Genomic DNA, 20,419 nt, shown 5'->3' with positions numbered 1-20,419 from the left:
GTCAGTGTAGTGGCGTATTAGTGGCGCTCTGGAATCGGTGAGCTGAGCCACATACTTCTGCGCGTGTGAAGCATAAAGTTGTCCGTAAAAACCTTCGATTTCGGCAAGAACCTCCGGCTTAGAGGCAACGATATTACCATCTGCAGACTTCAACTTCGTCAAGTGGCTTCTCCCAAGTTGCTGAACGAAGACTTTTGACCCCCGATTTTGCTCAATTGCTGCTTCTATGGCGCGTGTGTTGGAGCGACGGAGATCTCTTCGTATCAGCTTCTTTATACGCTTGTTGAGTACCCGTAGTTCTGACGAAGTGTCACCTGCCGACGGAAATTCGCGTCTCTGCCTCATAAGCTCGAGTGTCTCGCTTGAAAGTTTAGACTCCTTGCTTTTGCTTCTCATGCTAAAATGTCTGTGGCTCACCTCACGAAGAGCCTTCACTATTTGGATTGTGTCCGCGTCAATATCCGTAGTGGTTTCCAGCGATTCGAATCGGCTCTGTAGTTCTCTCTGGAAGCTGGTGTTGCCAGCTCTAATTTGGTGCAGTGTGGGACGAAGGGTCGACTTCACCAGACGTCTCCTCTCCAGCTTGAAGTTAATATTCAGAGTACCTCGGAGAAGTCGGTGATCACTCCCAGTTTTAAACCTATTGACCACTGAGACATCTCTGAATATGTGCCGCTTGTCAGTCATAATGAAGTCGATTTCGTTTTTCGTCCTACCATCGGGGCTTGCCCATGTCCACTTCCTCTGGGGCTGTTTCTCAAAGAAAGAATTCATCAAGTACAGCCCCTCCCTTTCGAGGAAGTCAACAAGCATTTGCCCTCTCTGGTTTCTGCTACCAAAGCCATGAGGTCCTACCCTCCATTCGTCGCATTCTTGTACTCCCACTTTGGCGTTGAAGTCCCCCATCACAACGGTGTATTGGGTCTTAGCAGTACATTTGATAGCTCTAGAGATATCTTCGTATACTGCTTCGACTTCTGTGTCAGAGTATGCCGAGGTTGGTGCATATACCTGTACGACCTTCAAGGAATACCTCTCGGTTAGTTTTAATACTAGGTACGCTACCCGATTCGACACACTGCTGATCTCCACTACGTTGTTGACAAGGGTCTTGTTGACGAGGAATCCTACGCCACCTTGGGACAGTTGGTCGCCCTCGCGATGGTAGAGCATATGGCCGGACTCCAGGGTCATCGTGTCCTCGCCCTCTCTACGGACTTCTGATAGCCCTAAGATGTCCCATTTTATTTTGCTAAGCTCTACCTCGAGTTCTACCATCTTCTCGTCCTCTCTCAGTGTCCGTGCGTTGTACTCGTATGTCGCCAGTTGTAGTCGTTGATGGCAGCCATTCGTAACCCGGGGATTCTTCGCACCCCCTGCCCTACCGTTACCTAGACCGCTGCCGTAGTCAGGAATAGTAGGGCTGCCGGGAACTGGGGGCCGGGGCTTTGGGTGTGACTCCATGGAGGATTTTGCCATATGCTTACCACCATGCACCAAGCGCATTGCAATGCGGGTTGGTGATCGCAGGGCTACACTTTTCGTGCCGGTGACGCTGCTGCCCATCGCCGGCCTATGGGATTTAGTGTAGCTGTTTTTGGATGGTTATACCGCCATCATCCGGTCGCCAGAGCCTCGTCTGTTATTTAGCAGGGTGCACCACGGGCAGGTGAGGTTGGCAATTGGTTCATTTCGGATGTTTAGAACCCTTACACCCCTCATCTACTGTCCACAAAGAAATTGTGTTCTCACGTTTCACGTTTTAGTCGTATAGGTGCACCACACATAAGCGAGGATTTTATACTTTGTATTCACGCTTTTTTTTTTAAACTTTAGAAATAAGTTTCTATCTTTTTCATTGGGCGCCGGTAGTTAGAACATGGGAACCGTCATGTAATAAGGCGATGGGTAACACTTAAAAACTATTCCTGTAGCAAGCTCGCACGAAACCGCTAGTTATTAACTAGAGATGCCACGAATATTCGGCAACTATTCGGTATTCGGCCTATTCGGCCAGTTTTTTCAGTATTCGGTATTCGGCCGAATAGTGCGTACTATTCGGGCCGAATACCGAATAGTAAATCATATAAAAAATGACTTGTTATTTTAATCAAAATTGTGTATTTATTTCCAAATCACAACATTTTAGTACTTAAAATTAATCAGTAAGTTGTGCTGGATAAAAGAGAGCATTTCAGCATTTTTTGGTAGCCCACGGTTGCGCTTTTCATTGTAACCATCCTCACTATAAACGCTACTTCCAGATGAAGAAAGATAAGTTTTTGAAAATTTCAAAAGGTTCGGGTATTGTTTTTTGTTTGCTGACCACCACTTGTAAGGATCGGCCATCCGATCTAGGCGAACTATTATCAAATAAAAATTCAACTCGTTTGCCACAGCATTCTGCCTCCTAATAATTAGCATTTCTCATATAACCTGTAGCGACTTCTTCAAAGCAGTTCCAGGAACAAAAAAAACAGGTTGTAGCGCCGAATATTCGGCGGCCGAATATTCGGCGCTTCGGCCGGCAGCGTCGCCGAATATTCGGTATTCGGTATTCGGCCAATTCACTATTCGTGGCAACACTATTATTAACACATAGACTCTCCATGCTTCACTCACGGTGTCAGTAGCATATCCATTAGTGTCGGCCCGGTTGAGCGGCGACTTGAGTATGGACTTGGGCGGCGGCGGGCGCGCCTCGCTCGGCTCGGGCGATGGCGACTTGTTGCCGGGCGAGAACTGCGCGTCTGACGACTCGTCCTGTAGGGAGTAGAACAGTATAAAAACCAAGTGTCAAAGTAGACAAGCCAAACAAAAAAATTGCAATTCTTAGTTTCCAACATTATTGTCATATATATCAGAAGCTTATAGACTTAGCAGACTTTACTATTGCTTTTTTCATGTAATTATCATACGATCATTATAATAATTGAAACCCTTTAATAGCTACTGGGTATAGGTAAGGAGGTCTCCTTATAGTTAGTACTTTTCCGGTCCTGTGCATCAATAATGATCCAGGCTCCTATTCAAATTGAATTCAGTCGGTACCCTCTGAGCAACGACTGCTGGCTAGGTGGATTATCTAACCTAGATACTAGATAGATATTGACACAGCTTTATTCGCTCATGGTGATTCCAGTCAATCTTTGCACAACCCTAACTTATCTCATATCCAACTATGTACCTGGTCCTGTTGCGTGGCTCGTCGCTCGAACTCCCTCTCCAGCTGTAACGCCCTCAGCTGCTGGTTCTGCGCGGGCGTGCGCGCGGCCAGGGATAGCAGGTGCGATATCGTCGCGTCCCTGGAATAGTAGTACAAGTTGAATTATAGCGCTTCTAGTATGTAGAAACAGTAATAAAAAGATGCCAAATGAAAATGACACCTATAAATAAAAAAAAATGTTTCCACTGTCGGGCACTGACTAAACCATTGACTAAACATGTTCTATGGGTTCCTTGTGGCGATGGCTACCAATCATATTAGTTAAAACCAATGTTATGAGCGCGTCACACCAACAAACTGTTGCACAGTTTGGCGTTTTTTATTTTTGTTACCTGTGTATGTTTTTAATGAATACATATCTTTTAAAAAAATGATAATCTACTAAAACCCTCAAATCAAAACACTAAACCCCTACCGTCTCGCTCTAGCAGCAGCGCGGCGCGCCTCCTGCTCTCTCTCTCGCTCCTCGCGTTGCCACGGGTTGTGCGGCGCGCCCAGCCGCCCGGGGGCTCTGACTAGACATTACTAAACACTCACCGTCTCGCTCTAGCAGCAGCGCGGCGCGCCTCCTGCTCTCTCTCTCGCTCCTCACGTTGCCACGGGTTGTGCGGCGCGCCCTGGCGCCCGGGCGCTCCGGCGGGGTACATCGACCCCGTCGGCGGCTCGGAGCCGCTCGCCACGTACCATTCTGTGGATGGATGTGTCAGGTGAATACACCATGTTATACAGGGTTATTGGTAAGTAGACCGGATCCTTTCAGGAGGTGATAGAGGAAGGCATTTCCAGTCGATTGAACCCAATAATGCATTATCCTAAACTTAACCATTTTTGAGATATTTAATATTTTAGGTTTTTTTAATTTTTTGCCAAAATTTTATGCTTAAAACCGAAAATAAAAAAAACTAGCCACATTTCAATATTTTTTTTGGTGGTTTTGCATAAGTAACACCTTAATAAACTAATTAAAATAATCAAATGTGCATTATTCGACTTCAATTAGACAAAATACCTCAAAATAGTGAAACATTTTAAAAAAATATTCAAAACGCAAAAACAAATAAATTAAATTAAAAAAGATTTTCATATGACATTTTTTTGTGCACTTCAGCTTAAAAACATGGTCAACTAAGAGCTCATTCACACGAAGACGAATCGTGATTTTTCACGAATCGTGTTTTTTCACGATTCGTTATTTTTTTTGACGGGAGCAATGCTTTTTATATACCCATGTTCACACGCTTCACGAATCGTGAAAAAAGACGTAGACGGATACGTCGGTCACTACGGTCATTAGAATTAATACCGAATCGTCAAAGACGTATCCCGTGAGAATGCGCCCTCATAAGCTTTCAAAAAAGATAATTTAATACCAAATCGATTGAGGTATCACCAAGATATGGCCAAAACAACCAGCACAGACGGACAAAATTCAACAGGAAAACTAACAAAATTAGCCCAATTTAAAGGTAAAAAGTGTGATTGTTTTCAGTCCTGTTAACTTTAGTATGGAAACCCCTGCTCAGTTTTCTCCGCTTTATCTGGTTGTTTTGGCCATATCTTGGTGATACCTTAATCGATTTGGTATTGAATCATCTTGTTTGAAAGCTTATTTGTTGACCATGTTTTTAAACTGAAGTGCACAAAAAAATGTCATATGAAAATCTTTTTTAATTTAATTTATTGGTTTTTGCGTTTAGAATATTTTTTCAAAATGTTTAACTATTTTGAGGTATTATGTCTAATTTAAGTCGAATAATGAACATTTGATTATTTTAATTAGTTTATTAAGGTGTTACTTATGCAAAACAACTAAAAAAAATATTGAAATGTGGCTAGTTTTTTTTATTTTCGGTTTTAAGCATAAAATTTTGGCAAAAAATAAAAAAAACCTTAAATATTAAATATCTTAGAAATGGTTAAGTTTAGGATAATGCATTATTGGGTTCAATCGACTGGAAATGCCTTCCTCTATCACCTCCTGAAAGGATCCGGTCTACTTACCAATAACCCTGTATAAATTTAGAGATTAATCGTCAGACAAAGATTAGGTACAATGACGTTACTGCTCAGAATGACGAGAGAAACGGTAGTTGACTGACGGACTAATGGTCCAGAATGACAATAATTCTGGCGTCAGTCTAAGACTGAACATTGCCCAAATTTGTGCAGTAGGACATTGGAGGAAGCTCCACTTTCACTTGTTTTAGGTTATCTTAAAAGGTACAAACGGAAATCTATATCACTTTATTGTCCATCTATCTGTCTGTCAATCCTTTATCTCGGAAACGCGTGGAGATATCGAGTTGAATGGAGAATGGCAACCAAACCTATTTTCCATACATATATTTGTATGCTCACGACTGTAACCTCCGATCTTTCCCAGTAAGAGATGACGCGCAAGCGAGTCACCCGCTTTTGCTGTACAATTGTACTCACGTGATAAGTCGCGAGCCATTAATATGACGCGATTTTAGAATGAGGACAATGCACTTAGGGTACAAAACTAGACATACTAATAAAAGTTGTATCTGTCTGCTGTATCCATACATCATAGGGACTGTATATATATGTGCTTTTTATCCCGGAATTGACACCGGAAACCGAAGCCAAGCTCGCGGGAAAAGCTATTTCAATGATAAAAGCATGGGAGACAAATATTTAAATAATAAAAACCGGCCAAGTGCGAGTCGGGCTCGCGCACAAAGGGTTCCGTAGTAAGCACAATAACTTAACCAAAATTACAGTTAAATCAACCTATCTCAAAAACTATAAGAGATACTTTGATCAAACCAAAAATCGTTGAAAGAGTTAATTAGCATGCATCACCTCTATTTTTTTTAGAATTTTATACCCCGTAGTTATAAAAATAGAGGGGGGGGGACATACTTTTTACGACTTTGAGAGCTGATATCTCAAAAACCGTTCACTTTAAGAAAAATGTTTTTTAGAAAACTTTATATCATTTTAAAAGACCTTTCCATTGATACCCCACACGGGTATGTACATCGAAAAAAAAAATTTCATCCCTCAGTTACATGTATGGGGGGCCCCACCCCCAATTCTTTTTTTTACTATTTAGTGTCATATTTTTGTAGCGGTTCATACAACACATATTCCCATCAAATTTCATCACTGTAGTACTTATAGTTTCCGAGTAAATCGGCTGTGACAGACGGACAGACGGACAGACGGACAGACGGACATGACGAAACTATAAGGGTTCCGTTTTTGCCATTTTGGCTACGGAACCCTAATAAAAGCCATCGGGTATAATATAGGGCACCAAAGGCAAAGTGTGTTATTATAAAAAAAATTTAATGTTTGTCGCGCGGAAGACCTAGACGGAGATGGCGGGATGACCTCGACAGGTTTTTGCCTCAATAGCCAAAGGAAGCACATGATCGGGAACGGTGGTCAGTTTATAACGAGGCCTTTGCCCAGCAGTGAGACACAAAATACGCAACTTAATTTAAAAAAAAAATGTAATATATAATTTTAATAATGATTCATACCGTCGTCAGGCTGAACAGTGACATTTAGCGGCTGTTGCATTTGTTGTTGTTGCTGCATCTGCTGCTGTTGCAACTGCTGCTGTTGTTGTTGTAAATGTTGTTGTTGTATCTGTTGTTGTTGCTGCTGTAACTGTTGTTGTTGCATGTGATGTTGCTGTAGCTGTTGCATCTGCAACTGTTGCTCTTCTTGTTCCATCTCCGGTCGTCGTACGCTCTGTTAAATATTTTGTTTTTATTAATATTGATCAATTTTATCTTTCAAGTTTCACAATAACGATGGTCTTCTAATGCTACGAGATTATGATATAAAACAAGTTATAGGATAATATTCCTTATTACCTGTGGCTTAGGAGCTACAGGCGGCTGAGATCTCTGCGGAGAAGGCGGCCCGGGCTGCGGCTGGTGCCATTCATATCTGCAAACATCGCATTCAACATTATTATCACTACAGATAACATTAAATATGTATTTGTGTACCATTAGGTAGTACATTAGGATGGATGACCGACACACCTGGAGAAAATAAAGACAATTAAACAGGAATTTGCAACCCACCCCTGTTCACACCTGCGCATTTTCTGTCTTTTAGATCACCATCTCTCTTATTCTTATATTTTGGCCATCGTTTCACCTATATTATTATAATGATGCAACTAACCTCTGCGGCTGCACATTTTGGTTGTGGTAGATGTGCTGCGTGGGGCTCTGCGCGCGGTGCGCCGGCGGGGACATCTGCATGCCCGGCTGGCTCTGAGGAAGTAGGAAACACTATAGTAGCCATTGATATTATAAGGTTAGCATGTAGTGCAAATATATTACGATCACAAACAAAACCTTAATTTCTTTTTAGCGTGTATGACACTGAGATTGTGATTGCAAAGTTTACTGGACCGACGACCGTATAAAGGTGGTCGGTCCAGTGCTTAGATGAGGAAGGCCAAGGACAGAGTAATGTGGCGCTATTTGGGCCTATGAGGCCTATGTCCAGTAGTCGAAGATTACCGGCTGATGATGACGATGATGATGATAATAAAACAATTGCCAATATGTCCACATCACAGTGGATAGAGACTAAAATAACACAACAAAACAGTCGGTGAAGTAGAAGGCCCTTCCTTGAGGGAGCGCAAGTAAGTTTACGCATTAGTAAATTGCTATTCTTTGTGTTACTTTAAATTAAGAAAGATTACTTACTTGTAGAAGCAAATGTTGATTCGGCACTTGATTCGGCGGCAAGTGTTGGTTCTGTGGCAAGTGCTGATTCTGTTGCATGTGTTGATTCGGCGAAATAAGTTGATTCTGCGGCGCATGCTGCACTTGTGGCAAGTGATTGTGTTGCAACATTTGCGATTGCACTACATTCGGAGGGATATGTTGATTTTGTTGCAAGTGATTTTGTGGCATGTGGTTATTTGTCTGCGCATGTGGATTCGCCTGCATGTGTGGATGTTGATTCTGTATTTGTGGGGGCGACATGATGTTTGGATGCGGCTGTATGTGTTGCGGGGGCAGTATCGGCTTCTGCTGCGTCGGGTATTGCATCTGTTGCTGGTGCATTTGCTGCTGCAACTGCTGCTGCTGATGTCTGCGCGTCACTTCCTCGGACATTTCTGCCATTTTTGCTGATCGCACGCTTGCTGAGCTTGAGTGGTTTTGCTGTAGGAAACGTTATAGATTTATAACAATGCGCTATGCACCGATCAAGCGTTAAAGCAAGTGCCAAGTCATTATACAACGCAATTTGTCTATTGCAAGCATACTTAACAGTCAGTTTGCAAGCTAATCTTGTATTTAACAAAAGCTCTCTCTAACTGAGGGTTACCTGATGATGCAGCAGCGGCGAGTCGGGCGCGGGCTCGGTGTTGTTCGGGGAGAAGTGCGCCGACTGCGGCCGGTTGCTGCCGTTCGAGCTACGCAGAGACGACCATCTGGGAAACGTGTGTTTGTTACTTATACGTATACTGATCTCCTTTATGATTGGCTACACCACACATTTTATTATTGCAAGTATGTTGGTGTTACACTGTTTTAAGATAGTGTTCTATGTTCAATTTAGTTAGTGCTTGGTAAGGCTGTAATCTATCTAAATCTACCTAAGGTTAGCTTGAAAATTGCAGTATCATGTAGTGCTGAAATTATTCCTAAATCAGGTGCATCTTGGTCTAACTGTATAGAGTGCGATGAAGCGCATCTGACGATATCTCGGGTAAGGCCCTACAAGGCGACTCGGTTATAATGACAGTTATGTTCGGGCCAAAGAAGTAGGTAGTTGGAGCTTTAACATTTTTGCACCTTGCCTGCTCCAACTAGGGCCAGTTTTTTGATCCGTGGTCAACTTTAAACATTAGTCAAGTCACGTGTCAAGCATGACAGCTGCATACGAATTTTGTTGGTTTTTAACTAATGGTTGCCATTTTTGACCAATGGTTGAGTTAACTAGGGATCAAAAAACAGGCTCTAACAAACCTATTCATTCTTTCTTTCTTGAAGATTGTGTTATTAATAAAGTGAGGGTTAACTGGGTAATGTCGTTTGAGTTGACTGACCGGTCCATGTTGGCGACGAGGTTCTGGTAGCGGGCGTCGAGCAGGTTGTGGCTGCTGCGCGACTTGTGGCCGGGCGAGCCGGGCGGCGGCATAGCGTGCGACATGCTGCGACAAAAATATTATATCATTATTATTTATTATAATATGGCCGAAGGAAGCACATGATCGGGAAGGGTGGTCAGTTTATAAGGAGGAAATTCTTTGCCCTGCAGTGAGAAACTACACAGGCTGCATAATTTATTTTATTACGACTTAGTTGTTTATTAGTTTACTGATTGGCTACGGTCGTGAGAGTGCATTTTAATAGTTGCGTTTTCCTTTTTCATGACTATGTATGTAATTTTTCCTTATTTTTTACGCCTTGTACAAATGTAATAACTTGCGAGGTTTTTTCAGATAGAAAGACTCATAGTACCTACGATTAAAATGATTAGTGTTTTGTATTTTGATTACCCTTTTGCACTGCACCCACTTTTCGCCAGAGTGTTATGTTAGTCCCAATGTAATAGGGGGCGGGCCTATTGCCATTTTACGGGCACATCCAAGACCCGAGAACAAATATCAGTGTTTAAACAAATATCTGCCCCAGCCGGGAATCGAACCCGGGACCTTCGGCTCAGTAGTCAGGGTCACTAACCACTACGCCATTCGGTCGTCATACTAATAATACGTTTTTTTTTTCAGATAGAAAGACTCATAGTACCTACGATTAAAATGATTAGTGTTTTATATTTTGATTACTCTTTTCATTAATATAAATACTCATAGTATCTACAATAAAAAATATTGGGGAATTTGTTTTATTACCCTTTACCATGTACGTACAATTAAAAATATTTATGAGGTGTAGAGTGCGTGAGCAGGTAACTAAGCGGTTCCTTCAGAAACTCGTTCAGGGGGCTTAGGTTGTTAACATACCAAAAGTCCTGACTCGCCTAGGTGATGAGCGGGGGGAAGGAGGGGGGATAAAGGTACACATTTTTGGTTTTTTGCTTATATCTCGAAAACGGTGAAACGGAGAGAAATATTTTCAACTAATGAAATGGAGCTCTTAAAATTATCTAAAACTTTTATATCATATGTTTCTTTCTAATTCCTAACCGTTTTCGAGCTATACCCTCGGAAAAAGTTGTAGGTTTAGACAATATGATGCAATGTTTATGAATGTTTTGACATGAATGACTTTTTCCGAGGGTAATAGCACGTGCATGGGCGGCGGCGAGGCGACCTGGTGCACGGCGGGCTGCGAGCCACGCGACACTCGGCTCTAGTGTCAGCGGCATAGAGGCTACTGTTGGACACTCACTTGTGCGCGTGCATGGGCGGCGGCGAGGCGACCTGGTGCAGGGCGGGCGTGCTCTTGCTGGGCTTCACCGGCTCTGCTGCCAGTCGGGAGGGAAGGTCTCGCTCCGACGCGCGCCGTGCCGCTGAACTCGCCCCTACGAACATAGGAATACAGGTTAGTTTTGCTTAAACAGGTTTGAGGGCGGTTTTGTAACTACTGTTTGTAAAGGAATAGGTTAATGGTAAATAAAATCTATTGGTGATATCTAAAGATGTCCGAAAATTTCGTGGTAAACTTAATTCTAAAATAAAATTATGTTGTGCTCGACATAAATATTGTGATTTAGGTACAACGTAAACCTGAAATGAGAAAGACGTACATAACATTGTGCGAAACATAAAATAACCGCATGCTTCGTCTAGAAACCAATGGCCGCAAATAAAACAACAAAATAACAATGCTGGAACTGCGTTCCGTATGGTGGCGAGATGAGGAAACGAGGGGACGAGTAACATACGTGCGTGTGCACTATAACACACCTATCTCATGCGTGGTGTGGGAGAATCTTACACGGTGGGTGTCCATTGGCCTGAGGTTTCGAGTCCGCTTCATTGTCCACTATGTTTGGGCAGCTTTGTACGACAGATGGCTGCGATTCTCGTCTCAATTTAGCCAATTTCTTTACCGCTGAAACGTCTAGAACCGACATCGCTTGCTTCTGCGGTATCACTCCTACTATTCTAGGGATTTTTACCTCATTGGACGACATTTCTAGGCTTTCCGTTTTGTTAAACGAATCCTTACTGGCTATAATCGAGTCAGTATTTAAACTGGATTGATTGGATTTGAGCTTAATATTATCTAGCGTTATGGTTCTAATCTTCTTATCGACTATTTCATTAAAGTGGTATCCGGTGGTATTGTTCTCTGTATGTTCTTCTGAAGGCAGGTTGGGTACTTCGAACTCGTTGCCCTGCGCGAGCGTGTCTTCACTGCCCCGGGAGCCAAACCTCGACCAGTCCTCTAACTGGATCAGTATACTCTTCACCTCATCCTCTGACAGCTTCTCTCCCTTCGTATCGCTCGAATCAGACTTCATAGTCTCGTACTGAATATCCGCTAAACTAATGCTACTTTGTAGGTTATCGCTAGTATTGCTTGTTTTTTCTTTCTGCACGCTGAGATTGGGGCTGGACTGGCAGTTGCGTTTGTAGTTCTTGACGCAGTACGTGAGGTTGATGGAGTTGAAGTGTTTGGCGAGCGCGCGCACGGCGCCGGGCGCGGGCCTGCAGTCGTCGGGCGAGCGCCACGACTTGCGGCTGTCCAGCACCTGGCACGCCCCGGACTCAGGCGTGTTCACTAATAACTTGGGCAACGAAGGTGTCGTACCGTTCGTTGTATCGAAAGACTCCGACGTCGAATAATTGGACGGCACATCAGTCTCTTCCGACTTCGACTTGGACACATTAAACAGCGCCCGTCTCAGTCGACAGTGTATTAGCTCTATCTTCTCACTTTCGCTCTTAACGTCTAAGTTTAAGTCTAGCTTTCTAACGTAGGGTTCTAGAGGGGAGGTCGGTGTTTGAGTGTCAGCGTCGGCCATTTCGGGTTTGGCTTCTTCGGATTGGTCTAAAGATAGGGAGGGGAAGATGCGTCGGATCTTCGGCGTGGCCACAGTGTCGTCAGCCGAGTCGTTCTCGTAGATGAGCGGCTCGTAGTTGGGCTCGTCGATGAAGGGGATGAGCGGGGGGTCGGGGCGCGGGGAGCGGCAGCAGTCGCAGGCGCTGGCGCACTCGGCGCGGCCCGTGCAGCGCGCGCGGCGCGGCGGCTGCAGCGGCAGGCGCGGCGGCAGAGGGCGCATCTGCGGCGGCAGATATACCTCCTCTTCCTCTTTGTCGCTCTGCTCCTCCGCCTCCTCCTCTATGGGCGTGTCGTCCACCGACATCTCCCCCTTGCACTGCTGCTCGTCGAAGTCCTCGCAGGTGAATGAGAACACGGGTATGGGCCGCGGCGGCGCGCCCGCTAGCTCTAAAGGAAAGCCGGGGGTTTCCGGTGAATGCTCCTCGCTCAGTTGGTTGTTTTCGTCGTCTAGAGTAATGATAAGCCGTGGTATGGAGCCGATATACCGCGGCGGGACCGCAGGAGCTGAAAACTCTTCGCTGTCGTCGGAACTGGACTCGCTAGAGCCGTCCTTCAGGCGGCACTGCCCGTTACACGAGCGCCGCCGGTACCCTGCAATCAAACAGCATGTAAGCACAAAGATATGCTTACGAGGGCAACATCTAGAGTTGAAACCCAGCAAAGAACACAACACGAAGCGACTAAACCACGGAACAAAATTAATAACTGAAAAATTTTTTTTAAAAAAAAGTAAAATATACCTACGAAGGAACCCAGTATTAAAACAAAATTAATAACGACAAAACAAAAAATATATCAACAGCAATAACGATAAAATTCAACGAAAAACATCAATATTAAAGAGGAACCTAAAACGACCAACATACCTACAAAAACACAGAAATTAATCACAGCTGTTACATCACCATTTATAATAATAAAAGTTTGTAAAAATATGCATCGAACACTGGACCTAACCGGATGTAACAACGTATGATGTCATTAATAGGGAAGAAAACGTGAAGCTTATTCGGCCAGCTCGCCATCTCTCTACAGTCTGTTTCATAATCAAATATTAAATTGACAGATTCTGAACGGTTCATCAACAGTCGATTCTCCCGCCATTAAGTCACGTATCGTATCTATTGGCGGGACAATCGACTGTTGATTAACCGTTCAAAACCTGTAAGTTCAGTATCTGAGATTTAAAAACAACTTCCGATCGTTGTTCTAATAAACGTCTGGCAACATAGCCGCTAAGCGTCACCAGTTTCCCTCCCTAGGGCTTGTCATAGCGTGCCTGCGGTGGCGAGCTCGGCAAAGGGCGACGTCTGCCGCAGCAGCGCCGGCAGCGGGTTGGTGTACGTGCCGGAGTTGCGCCGCGCGCGGTGCTCGTATTCGACCGCCTCGTCTGACCGGGATGTAGCTTTAGTACCACGGCAATGAAGTAATGCAATGGGAGATTATGGGTACAAGGGGCTATAATGATAGCCGACCTACGATAGTAGATGGTACCTTAAGAAGAAGGTTACAAAGAAGATGATTCATTCAGTGTCGGACTAATTTAAACAGGAGGTTACAGCAGTGTTCGTTGTAGACAGCTTTTGTTCGAACAGCTTTTACCAATATAATCAGATCTAATGACTTCATTTGTGTCCTATATTCTGTAGTATGCGATCTTTGGAGATCCATGACGTTCTTATGGTTCTACACGTCTAATTTATTCATGTACCGCCTTATTTACCTCGGCTAACACAACTCCCCTTTGAAATGGAGCAGAAACCCAGACACTACAATTTAAACATAAACTGTATAAAGACAGTACCTTGTTTCTGGTTGTACGTAGGTTGGTGCAGTAGAGTGGCCAGGCCGTGCAACACGGCTCCCTGTTTAGCCACTTCTAGAGTCACTGTCGGGCCAGTTCGCACCAGGTATTCTGCCGCCTGGAGGAAACATAACAGATATTAGTATAAAACGACCACGTGTGTCACGATCTATCACAATAATACTAGACTACTACTGGGCCAAGGGCTCACTATGCTCACTCCACAGTCTCTATAGCAGGCAACAACGAAATCTGTCCCGGTTTTCCCGCCTTGGTCATCCTGGCCGCCTTTGTCCGTAGCTCGTCAACCACACGGTTTAAATTTTTGCCCAACAGTCCGGGTACATGCAACTGATGTGGTCTGCCGAGGCCCACTTTCCAAAATATTGTATTATTTTCTGCCATTATTACATAAAGAGTTTCAAATTCTTACCTTCTCCTGAGTGATGCCGACGAGCGAGTGTCCGTCCACGGACAGCAGCTGGTCGCCGGCCGCCAGGCGCCCATCCGCCGCCGCCGCGCCGCCCGCCACCACCGACTTGATGTAGATGCCCAGCTTGCTCTGGCCCGCACCCTGGTTGGAAGAGCAGGTGGTTAGTGATGGGGACAGGGGTCTGAATATATTGGTTTTATAGTGTCCCTGACTTGGCCCTTACGATGTCACGAAATCAAGAGGTGGACGAAAGGACGCAGTCACGCATCACCTCAACTCTTAGGGCGCCTTCAAATTAGTCGCTAAGTGTCGCGCGGCTGCAGCGCTGCTGCAGCGCTGCAGCCGCGCTGCTGCCTAAATTCCATATAAATTATTAACGCGCGACTGCAGCGCTGCTGCGGCGCTGCAGTCGCGCATCTTTTAAATTACAAAATTTATATGGATTTTGACAGCAGCGCGGCTGCAGCGCTGCAGCCGCGCGACACTTAGCGACTAATTTGAAGGCGCCCTTATGCCCGGCGCATCTTAGGCAGCGACTGACAACTAAAGTGACAATCCCTAGTTTAGCTACAGTTTTTGTCACAAATACGGTAAGAAACTTGACGAAAGAGTTTGTTTTTTGTTTTAATGGTGTATTATAGGCTATTTTAATCATGGAATTCGAAAACTCGAGGGATATATAATTAAATATACTAACCTTAGCAGCAACAATACTGAGCCCCATCCCATTGGAGTTCTTATTCAGCTGTATAATATGGACCCTCGGCTCCGGGGCCCTCCTCTGCTGGGGGGCTCCATAGCCCGTCATATACACGGTCCAGACGCCCACGGCGTGTGGCTGGTGCGCCAGGCGACACAGGCCGCCCCGCTGTAAGGGAGCCACGAAGTCTGCGAGCCCGGGGGGCACGCCACGGACCACCTCCGCGCTGAACCCGTCGCCCGGGATGAGCAGGCCCACGCCGAGCCATTCGTTCTCTTCTAGCGTTATCTGTGGATTGCGATATACAATAATATTATAAGCACTCCCATATGTTAAGTTGTTTTTTGGGTTAACAGAATCAACTTCATTGCTGTATGATGTATAGCACACACTCATATAGATGTGTAGGAAGCTGGCATATTCAGACTCGTTTAATGTGACTTAATATATATTAATAGTGACGCGGCGTGTTTATTCAAAGATGTGTAGAACTCGCCACGCGCTAGATTTACATAGGGTTCTTATTTTTATTTATTTACAAACATTTAAATACATATAACATATATTTAACAGCACTTATATACCTCTATTCTATTCTTTTTTACTTCTACGTGAGAAGCTCAAATTTAGAGTCACCTCCTTTCAGCTTAGTATACCACTTTTGCAACACCCCATATAAGTACATAGGTTATCTACGCTCTCACCTGGCGTCCGTCGGCAGTGCAGAGCTCGTCGGCGGCGGCGCGCGCGGCGGCGACCCCCGCCTCCAGCAGCGCGGGCTCCAGGCCGCCCAGCAGCGCGCGCACCTGCACGCTGTTCAGCTTGAAGCAAGCCGAGAGGGCCAGCCGGATGTCTTCCACGGTGCGGTATGAGCCTTGGATGAGGCGCGCTGGAAGGAGATGGGAGTGTTAGTGGAATTATTGTGGTAGAGGACAGTGGCGGCTGCACCTCAAGTGCGCCCGTGCAACGCACTACCATTTAAAAACCGTCTAAATATGTACCTTCTTCCTATACCATACTAGGTACGTGTAAAAAAAACTTCACAAAAAATACCAATATAACAACCGTAATACCTACCCTAAACAGAAATTACATAAATCTGATTATCGTTACGAGTTAAATTAAATCGAGCTGGCAATAGATCTGGCGATCTGGAATTAGATCTTATTTTTGCTTGAACAATAACGGCCTCGTGCGCTCGGATTGTCGCACGGAGCGAGCTCCTACATGTAGTATGAAACAGGATGGAAAACGCCCGGCGCGTGAGACGGAAGATGCTCAGTACAAACTGTATGCAGTTCTAGGATAAATTCGTGCGCCGCACGCGGCCGGAAATTGCCGAAATAATACGAATGACGCCACGGGACTCGGGAGGAGGGTTGTCAGTTTCACCTTTCGCGCGCGAATACGTAATTAATTTGCTAATTACTTATTAACTAAGAAAGTAGTAAAGATTTCGTGAGTGTGTATGTGTGTGGGTGAGTGAAAATGAGTGCAAAATACAATATTGACTTCATAAAAAGCAATAGGACATTGCAAAATAGACTGGACATTAAATCTTTAAAATAATATTTAATGCTGGGCCGCCTCGGCCTTTAGTGCAAAACAAAAAATGAAACTTATAAGTACAGCTACCTGAATTTTCAAAAGTGAAATGTTGAATAAAAAGAAATGGTTATGTGGATATGAGAGACTAAATGCTTTATTTTGCTTTCCGTGTGTTGTTTTCGTTTCGGCGGAGAAGCTATTTCGCGTCAATAATAATAAGGTAAAATATACATATATTTTTTTTACTTCTAATTGTAATAGTTAATCTATTTTTCTCCAAAAAATTACTAAACCCATAAAGTGCACCACCGGGTATCTGAGGCACCAGCCGCCACTGGTAGAGGATTGGAAATGCTGTCAAAAAAATCATTCTTGGCACATGGTTATGCAATAAGGATTATGTCGTCAGTCTAACTCAAGTTACAAGAATAGGCCCGTACAACCAAATGGTAGCCCACTTGATATGCATCAAAACGGTACTAAGTCATCAGTGCGCTCTATGCCGCTCGGTCCTAAGGCATTTTCAGATTTATCCTCGTGTTTAAATAAGGCCACTGACCGGCCTGGTGGCAGCGCGCCAGGTGGCAGTCGGCGGCCAGCTCCAGCCCCTGGCGCTCCGCCCACGCGCCCAGGATCACGAGCCGCGCGGACAGGGCGGCGCCCCACCGCGCGTCTGCTAGCCCCCGGTCGTTCACCAACTGTGGGAACAGATAAGATAAGAGTGATAGCAAATGTGGTTCTATTCTGTTCTGAAGATGGTGGAAGATTCCAGGTATGGTGTGAAGATGTGATAAAGAAATTAATTTTAACAGTATTGTTACACTGATTGCTAGCTCTAGCCATTCACTAGATTTATAAGTACCTAAGTTTCTTCCGAGCACAAATAAAAATAAAGAAGTATTTAGTGCTGTTGTTTAGAAAGTGGTGTAAAGTTCCAGCTTCACCCAGCCAGGTTTTATTTGTTCAAGTTTTAGCCATATTTACCTTATTAAAACAAACAGCATTAATATAATGGAAGAGATGGCTGAACAGCTGTATGGTCAGGGCGGCGTTGACCCGACACCGTCTCAGTAGCACCATGGCGGCGGCTAGGGCTTGCAGCGTGGGCGCCGTGGCCTCCGTGGCATCGCCCACTGACGGCTTGTTGAGCGTCGCTAGAGCTGGGGTGAGTTCTTCTTGGAAACAGGAGACGAGGTTGCTGGAATAGAAGGTGAGGTTAGTGGGGTTTGAAGTTGGGAGAGATTTTTTTGGTGGTGCGAAGAGGTATTATTTGTGTTTGGATTTCCTTTTTGCTTTAGTAGGTCGAATAGTGTCTAAGTTTTTTCGTAAAGATTGCAAAATAACATACATTGTACACAAGCTGTACACTAATTGGGTAATAATTCTGAAATATAGGTTGAATAATTTTCGAATATAAAATCAGTTTCCCGTATGGCTATTTGATACTTTGTAAGTGGATACCGCAATAACGTACGTACGTACAACAGTAGCCATAAAGCAACCAACAATAATTATATGGCATTTCCACGAACAAACTTAATAACTAGTCGCGTATTCATGTCGCACAAACATTATTAAGTATGCAAGTGTGTTAATAACTGGGTTATCGAACTTTGTTACTGAACCGTTCTAACTTGCACGTTACACGTGTTACGTTCATAATCTGTTCGCATAGTTCACGAATACTTGTCTTGAAGCTGCATTTTTCGCGTGAAAAAGATACCGATGGTTGCCGGTAACATATTACTGATAGCGATAAAGCCTTAAACGCATATATGCGTGCCATTCTGAGTAAATATTATTTTAATATTTAAAAAATAATAATCCATAATTTTTTCAATTTAAATGCAAATGGCTGAAGTAGTCAGTCGATTAACACAATGAAATGAATGGCTGTATTTTTACGATATGACGACATGTCGACTCATAAAAGTTGCAAAAACGCAACCATTCCAAGTAAAGGAGAATTTTAATTATACTGACTCAGAATTCTGCATTCTGATTCGATAAAATTGTTTTATTTTCAAAGGGCATGCATTAATTATGCTCGCATGTCCTTTTGTTTCAGATATAGAGCCCTAATAGTCTAACCATTCGCTATTACGAGCTTGAAGGGTTTATAAGAGCGTTATGTACATATTTTTTAACCGTATTTCCATGGAACGATAATATATTTTATAACTATAACAAATAGTATGGGAATGTATCATACATTCATTCATACATACGAAAATCTACCTTCATTACCTATACTAATGGACTGCTTTATCACACTTCACATCAAGTTTTTTGTTCTTCCATTAAAGTGTCCGTTATAAACAAATGCAACACGCACTCCCCTTCGTGTCAGGAGTGATGTATGCAACGCAATGCTATCTGCGGCCTTGTGTTTTAATTATCATCACATTATTTACCGGAAATATCTTCACGGGGGTTGGAGGCACGAGTATCACAAGTACTTTACACTTGTTTTTTTAAATGGTGGGACTATAAATAGGTATAAAGAGGAAAGCATACAATTCTGCTTCTCTAAACTTTATACCATTGCAATGACTTCCAACCTAGAATCAGCCGTTTCGAAGAAGCTATTTCACTGTTTTATAGCTCTTGCAAAAAGAGTATCATCTATACGTAGTTGAAACTTAAGCTTTTCGTCTGAATTCCGAAATAGTCAACTCGACTGAAGCTGTTACATAAACAGAGGTCTGGCGGAAGCAGGGAGTCCAAGCTTGTTGCAGGACACCGTAGGATCAGAGCACGTATATTGTTGTAAATTATTTTATTCTAAGTAGTCATCTGAAGACATTCTGCAAAGTAGTAAGCAATGGGTCGGCCCAGAAGTTGATCATTACATGATGATTTTTTTCTAATTGGACTAAAATAAGTATGTATGTGTTATATAGTTCTCTACGTATTTTGTTAATATTTTTATTTAAACGTAAACATATTATTCATTATATAGGTATATTGTGAGTGGTCACCTGAATGCGTTCTGCACAGTAGTAGGCAACAAGTCCTGCGCCTGCGTGGAGAAGGAGGAGATGTGGCGGTCGCACTTCAGGAAGTGCAGCAGCTCGCTCGCGTTGGCCATCCAGAAGGCTTGTGCTGCCGAGTCCGTGCAACGCTCCTGCGGGGGATAAAAGCATTTATTACATTTGTTTGTATACTTAATGCCAGTTTTAATAACTCTATCTACCGATGACGGGTATAGTTACTTTCATACTATTGTAAAAATCGTATGAAAGTAACTACCAGTCATCGGTAAATAGAGATATTGAAACTGGCAGTTAAACACATGTGAATTGAGCTAATTGCGCTTGGCCAATAATAGAGAGGAGTTTGCAGAGCTGACCGTCAACTTCCAATAGTGGAAAGGCACTAGAAGAAGAATAATTGGGCCTATATTGGCTCTAAGTAAATTAAATTGCTTGTAGGAAACCGGTCCCTCCAGTTCCATATACAACGAAGGGATTGTTTTACCACATAGAAGTACTGATTTTATTATTTCAAGACGTGTGGAATTAACACGAGCAGTACATTTACAATACCTACCTTTACCAATACATACGTACAGTGCTCCAAAATTGATAATGCGCATAGAAATCTTTGACAGATCGGTTGTTTTCGATTATGTGACACATGATATTGACTCCTATTTCTTTCGAACAAGGTGCAAAATGCAAGTGTTTTTTTAAGGCTCTTAGGATTTAATGATTCGGGTGTG

The 20,419-nt window shown here is 43.6% G+C and overlaps 1 protein-coding gene across 8 annotated transcripts in view; it reads right to left on the bottom strand.

Moving 5' to 3' along the window:
• Nucleotides 1-20,419, bottom strand: part of LOC105383043 (afadin) — a 96,868-nt gene that overhangs the window by 8,354 nt on the left and 68,095 nt on the right. For 5 of the 8 annotated variants that reach the window (XM_048629036.1, XM_048629038.1, XM_048629037.1 and 2 more), the window contains 19 exons: nucleotides 19,677-19,822; nucleotides 17,680-17,893; nucleotides 17,255-17,393; nucleotides 15,852-16,036; nucleotides 15,145-15,435; nucleotides 14,448-14,588; nucleotides 14,015-14,132; nucleotides 13,490-13,600; nucleotides 11,140-12,801; nucleotides 10,591-10,723; nucleotides 9,285-9,389; nucleotides 8,561-8,666; nucleotides 7,933-8,394; nucleotides 7,397-7,488; nucleotides 7,078-7,153; nucleotides 6,739-6,952; nucleotides 3,764-3,914; nucleotides 3,188-3,305; nucleotides 2,623-2,763 (listed from right to left, as the gene is read on the bottom strand). In XM_048629036.1, the coding sequence (XP_048484993.1) occupies nucleotides 2,623-2,763; nucleotides 3,188-3,305; nucleotides 3,764-3,914; nucleotides 6,739-6,952; nucleotides 7,078-7,153; nucleotides 7,397-7,488; nucleotides 7,933-8,394; nucleotides 8,561-8,666; nucleotides 9,285-9,389; nucleotides 10,591-10,723; nucleotides 11,140-12,801; nucleotides 13,490-13,600; nucleotides 14,015-14,132; nucleotides 14,448-14,588; nucleotides 15,145-15,435; nucleotides 15,852-16,036; nucleotides 17,255-17,393; nucleotides 17,680-17,893; nucleotides 19,677-19,822 (4,605 nt within the window). The remainder of the gene's footprint in view (nucleotides 1-2,622; nucleotides 2,764-3,187; nucleotides 3,306-3,763; nucleotides 3,915-6,738; nucleotides 6,953-7,077; nucleotides 7,154-7,396; nucleotides 7,489-7,932; nucleotides 8,395-8,560; nucleotides 8,667-9,284; nucleotides 9,390-10,590; nucleotides 10,724-11,139; nucleotides 12,802-13,489; nucleotides 13,601-14,014; nucleotides 14,133-14,447; nucleotides 14,589-15,144; nucleotides 15,436-15,851; nucleotides 16,037-17,254; nucleotides 17,394-17,679; nucleotides 17,894-19,676; nucleotides 19,823-20,419) is intronic. The other 3 variants (XM_048629043.1, XM_048629042.1, XM_048629039.1) reach the window with 2 other exon arrangements.

Source organism: Plutella xylostella, chromosome 22, assembly GCF_932276165.1.
Source record: "Plutella xylostella chromosome 22, ilPluXylo3.1, whole genome shotgun sequence".
Lineage (NCBI taxonomy): Eukaryota > Metazoa > Arthropoda > Insecta > Lepidoptera > Plutellidae > Plutella > Plutella xylostella.
This window is presented reverse-complemented; position numbering and strand designations above follow the sequence as displayed.